A 6000-nucleotide genomic window follows, 5' to 3' on the forward strand; every position below is an offset into this window, starting at 1 on the left:
ACTCGATGTTCCAAAAATATAATCAAACATTATAAAAGCTGCTTCTATGCTACTCTAAAACGGTCAAACTTGAGAATTTAATGGTATAAATATTTCCACGTAAAAGTCTTTCCTTGCAGTTATACCCCTACTTTGTGCCTCCTTGCCATGAGACGCATGTTGATGGTGGTGTCACAAACTAAACACTAGAGTGCTGTTGCAATTCTTCTCAAATTTCGAATATTCCCTTGACTGCACAACCGATCATCTGCATCAAACCAGGGAGAGAGTAGACTAAAAAAACAGCAGCTCACCGGACGTGTGGGCAACTTGTGTAAACAGTGTTGGGTGGCAGTGCAATATATATTCAGGCCACAGCGTTTCCCTCAAGCATATTTAACAGTACACTCCTAAATCTAGTTCTATTTGCTGATGAAAATACACTTAGAGAAATAAAACATCAATTGCATGAAAAACAAAAAAGGAAAAAGCAGACGGGTGGAGAGACAGACGGATGCTTTCACATTGAGATAGCCTTGTTGCCTCTGGCTGCAGTGATTAATGGTGTGGAAAGCGGTTTGCTGCACTTCTGGCAATGCATTGTGAATACTCATCAGCCTGCAGAGGAACAGCCTCCATAAACTGGGATTAACTGGAGGTCGTGATTCATCAGGAAATGGGAGATATTCATCACGGGTTCCCTATTATTTTCGGAGTTCAAACTATTATCAAATGATTTTTAAAGGACTTAAAAACTATTTCTGATTCACTCACATTGTGTAAAGTGTTAAATGGTAAATGGCCCATTTCTATAAAGCATTAAATAAATAGTTAACATAGTTATATATATATATTTATATTGAAACACTGGCAACCTTGCCAGTAAAAGTAAAATTCAAGTGTTTATTTTCAGAGAGAATGGCATTTACAATAATGATTGGTGTAACCCCCCTCTCCCTCTCTCGACAGTTTATAGAGGTCATCATCTTTTGTATCCTGCTGTATCTGTACAAGAGGAAGAATATGAAACACATCGTTATGGTGATGTTGCTGGTGGCCCTGCTCGGTAAGAACCAGTGGAAGAGTGTTTGAGGATTGGATTGAACCGTTTTAGGTGGTCAGAGGTTGTTTTGTTGCCTGGCTACCAAAAATGGACCCATGCTCTGTTATCATTTCTATGAAGACTTGAGCATGACAGAAGAAATATTTCATTACAACTCACTGAGACATAAATTATCGCCTCCACAAATCAGCTTGAACCAGTGAGGAAGTTTGTTTTTGAACAACTAAATGATGAAGTGATGTGTGGCATCTGTGTTCCTGCAGCCTCTCTGACAGTCATATCGGTCAAAGCTGTGTCAGGGATGATCACAGAGTCGATCAAAGGCCAACTGCAGCTCATATACCCCATCTTCTACGTAATGCTCGTTGTCATGATTGCCTCCTGCGCCTTCCAGATCAAGTTAGTCAAGGTTTCCTATTTCGCTCTTCATGAGTACCTCTTTTCTCTCTTTTTTATTGATAAAATCCAATGTTCGCATCAAGCTAGATGCAACTTTGGCTTTGCAGTTCCTGAAAAAAAGAAGAAATTAATAAATCTGGCATGGTTACATTGTACTTGCAGGTCACCTACATTATTTCGATTGGATGAATAGGCTGTTACGTGGGGCCATCGAGTGACTCCTGGTTTAAACATGGTCCTTGTATTCACTGCACCTCACAAGTCTTCTCTTCTCTCCATAGATTTCTCAATCAGGCAATGAAAATGTTTGATGCCACAGAGGTGGTTCCGATCAACTTTGTGTTTTTCACGGCAAGTGCCATTGTTGCAGGTATGTCAATCATTAATCTTATTAACACTGCCTCTGTACATTAAGTTGAATGCTCATCATTGTCTTTGTGTCACAAATAACCGATATGTAATAATCTGCCACTGAAAATAGTATCTTGTGAACTGTTCATCACGTGTATTTGTAGTGGTCCGTGGAAGTGCAGTGTCAAATTTGTTGCAATTTGAACATGCAATACCCTAAATATTATCATTACGTTATATTAGGTTTGAACAGGCAACCAGCGCTCTGTATCACTAAATGGGGGCAGGGCAGCTGTGGGCTGAGTTGAAGATGTTCACAACCACAAAGCTTCCTAACTTTACTCTTCACTATGGACTGTTTATAAAGATCTCTGCACATAACGTCTAGAGCATAAACAATAAAAAAGTGTTTGAGGAGGGCTAACTTATGATCTGGAATACTTCTGAAGTAGCTCGGCAGTCTGATTTCAGGTCAAGCATACAGGCAGGTTTAGAATGGATACTGCATTAGTCAGATAGTTTAATAAATCCCTGCCCGTCAGACTGTATGAGGAATTCATATCTTGGGAACCATTCATCTTATCAGCTTCACACTTGTGACTTCACAAATGTGCATTGTTTGAGTTTTTCTTGGGCGCAAAGTAGAGTTTAGAATTTGATGCAATTTTGACACGCAGTACTTTTAATTAAAAAAAAATTGAATAAACAGGCAAACAGTCTTCCATTCATTGGCACAAGACTCCTAAAGAAAAGTGACATTGTCGGATGGTGCGTTCAGGCTAATGGAAACACAAATGGATTCTCCAATTTGTTTTTTTTGCGTATTGAGTTAGCTTAACCCAACTTTGAATAAACAGTCGAAACGGCTTCTTTTGCAGCAGCTGTGACTGCAGCCAGTCTTCACTGCAGGTCACTTTTACATTTTCAGATAGAAAACTGCTACCAGCATTACCAGAGGCTAAGCCAACAGACCATTCCAAACAGGCAAAAGTGGGAGCTGCATTAGATCAGCAATAATTTACAGCTCAGTCAGAAGACTTCATGATTTAACCATTTATTGCACAAATGGGAATATGGTTATCCTTGGCTCCATTCTTTGGATGCAAACACAGGCAAGCATATAATCAATAAAATGTAATTTGTATAGCCCATATTCACAAATCACAGTTTGTCTAAAAAAAAAACGAAGAGGGGGAAAATAACGTGGAAACCACATGTGAAGAATCCCTTTCCCAGAAATGGACAGAAGTGCAATAGATGCTTTGTTCAGCAGAACACATCAACAAAATGACGATATTTACAAAATGTCAGACAGAGAAGACGGGAGCAGTAATGACAGTAGTAATGATAGAGGTGTTGTCAGTAATGGTAGAATGTGTGAGTAGACATATTGTATATCTATTGTATATCCAAGTAATCATCCAACATCAGCTGCCACCATGATCCACAATCCACCATTACAGTCCTTATCCTTATAGAACTAAAAGTACTATAGAAAAATCACTGCAAAAGTTTAAATCAGTTCATGACCTAAATACAGTGGACCAAAATACACAGTCAAGATGGTGATTCACTCTTATGTGAACCACTTGTACAGCAGAGGCCCCACACTATTAATAGAAAGTACGCTCTAGCAGGTCAGATCTTTGTTATCTTGTCAGTCATAGTGTTCCATATTTAATCGGCGCAAAACAAGTTTAAAATAAAGCATTTTTGTAAAAATGGGTAAATAAACCTATAATACTAAATTACATTAAAATAATTTCCTTGTTTGTTATTGTTTTTGTGACTAGATTGCCCAACTGCCACTGACTCTTCATTTCAAGGCATTTCCAGGCTGTTGAGTTTAATCAGAGAAAATGTTCCAGCAGTTCAGCTGTAAACATCAGCTTTTGGGGTCGGTCTCTTAGAGAACTGAGCACAGACAAACCAAAAATAGAAACTGTTCCTTGTCAGGTTTTACAGAGTGATAAGGCTGTTGCAAGAAATAGATGTTGCATTGGATACAGTAAGAGGTAACCCTCCTCTGTAAGAGCCATACCCTGCAGTTAATACATTAATACCAGCGTATAATGTATTGAAGATTTTCATGGCTCCATTTCACAAATAGCACAAGAGATAATCAACACGTTTGGTTGCTCTGTGAAAGTGCATTTTAATGTGTTTTTCCATTTTGCAGGGATAGTATTTTACCAGGAATTTGAAGATTTGGCTTTACTCAACATTTTTATGTTTCTGTTTGGGTACGTATTCAAACACACACCATTAACATAGTTACTTTTCTCATTACAAAATTATGTAAATCCCCTTTGATTCTTTCTTTCAGTTGTCTTCTGTCTTTCCTTGGAGTTTTCCTTATAGCCAGAAACAGGCCAAAGATAAAGCAACAAGATCGAAATTTTATCGCAATGGACAGGATCCCTGGTTAGTTTTTGATCAACTTTTAATCAGTTCTCTGCAAAGCAGGTTCTGTATATTGAGCATTGACAGGTGTATTGATTTCCCAGCATTGCCAATATGACTGGCAGCACTGACCCTGGTCTCATTTGGCTGCTTATCTAATCTAATGAGCTGTGCTGTCTTTATTCACAGGGAGAAGGCACACAGACAAAGTACAGGCTGAGGCAAAGACTACGACATACGGATCCCTGGCAGCCAAACTCATGTGCAACAGAGCTGTAGAAACAGACGATTCATAGCTCCATCTGTTTGGACTGTCATTTAGATTTATGTGTACAAACCTCTTGTTACTTAAATATTATCTCTATTTAAAGAAATAAAATTACAAATACCTACCAATAAAACATATGAATTATGCTCAACAACTGACTTTATTGGTCTTTGAGTGATCAGCTTTCAATAAACAAAGACAAAATTGGACATTTCAAATATCTGAAGTTTTGACGTCATTATGTTAATTGAAAATAGAACTCGAGGCCCAACAGAACTTAAATTCAATAAAGCTGCTCCAAATCCACACTTACAGACATCAATTTCCTAAATATGGCAGGTTTTTTAAATCAAGACCCATCAACTGTTCGCTTAAAATCCTCAAAATGTCTCAACTCTCATAATTTTAAAGAAAGTGATGGCGCCGCAGATGGCTGCCACGGTGTTGCGCTTTTCGTGTTTTTGATTATTTGTACTGTCTTCATCACTCCCACTACGCATACTTTTTCTAGAGAAGTACTCATGAATGTCCAACGTTCTCTTCCTCGGACCCTTTCACCGGACTTTGCTAGACACTTTTTTGGAGATTTTGGTTGGAGGAGCCGCAGCTCTCTGTGGAGCTTGGAGGAGACGCAGGCGAGGGAAGCGCGCTAGAGCTCTAAGATTTCTAGAGAGCGGGGGTTCCGAACTCCACTCCCGTCGTTACATCTGGCAAACATCTGCTCTCTGCCCAACAAAATGGATGAACTGCTGCTACTAAACAAGAAAATAAACAGGGATTTATCCGGATCTTCTGCGCTCTGCTTCACTGAAACCTGGCTTGGTGAGTTCAAGCCCGACAGCATCTGCCGGGCTTCCAACTCCACCGCACGGACCGCGTTACAGAACTAACGGGGAAAACGAGGGGAGGAAGAATCTGCTTTTATATCAATTTCAACCAAGCAAATCTCAGCCGCGAACTGCCAAAATAAAGGCTTCACATTAAGTGTCCCACCAGGGACAAAAACACACTCGTCCATTGCTTCATAACACTAAAGAATGCATATCGCTCTGTTCCCCGTGCAGCTTTGGGACTCTCTGATCACTGCCTGCTTCATCTTCCCCAAGCTACAGGCAGAAACTAAAATCTGCAAAGCCTGTGGTGAAAACTGTGAGGAAATGGACCAACGAGTCAAAGCTGGAGCTACAGGCCTGCTTTGACTGCACTGACTGGAGTGTTTTTGAGGCTGCATCTACATCACTGGACGAACTCGCTGACACTGTGACGTCATATGTTAGTTTTTGTGAAGGCATGTGTGTACCCACCAAAATGTACTGCATATTTAATATTTAACAAAGCGTGGTTTACAGAGATTAAGATTAAGATGCATTTTATTAGTCCCAAACACATGCACAGACATGCAAAGGCACACTCATGCAGGTAGGGAAATTTAGCCTCTGCTTTTAACCCATCTGGTGCAGGACACACAGAGCAGTGAGCGACCATGTACGGCGCTCGGGGAGCAGATGTTGGGGGAGTAAGGTGCCTTGCTCAGGGG

General features: G+C 40.0%; 1 protein-coding gene across 1 annotated transcript in view; it reads left to right on the plus strand.

Moving 5' to 3' along the window:
• Window positions 1-4617, plus strand: part of LOC133964867 (NIPA-like protein 2) — a 30440-nt gene extending 25823 nt beyond the window's left edge. The window contains exons 6-11 of the mRNA XM_062399167.1: window positions 949-1045; window positions 1306-1441; window positions 1723-1811; window positions 3972-4035; window positions 4119-4216; window positions 4385-4617. Of these exons, the coding sequence (XP_062255151.1) occupies window positions 949-1045; window positions 1306-1441; window positions 1723-1811; window positions 3972-4035; window positions 4119-4216; window positions 4385-4491 (591 nt within the window). The 3' untranslated portion in view covers window positions 4492-4617. The remainder of the gene's footprint in view (window positions 1-948; window positions 1046-1305; window positions 1442-1722; window positions 1812-3971; window positions 4036-4118; window positions 4217-4384) is intronic.
• Window positions 4618-6000: the final 1383 nt, after the last annotated feature.

The sequence above is a fragment of the Platichthys flesus genome, chromosome 11 (genome assembly GCF_949316205.1).
Source record: "Platichthys flesus chromosome 11, fPlaFle2.1, whole genome shotgun sequence".
Classification (NCBI taxonomy): Eukaryota; Metazoa; Chordata; class Actinopteri; order Pleuronectiformes; family Pleuronectidae; genus Platichthys; species Platichthys flesus.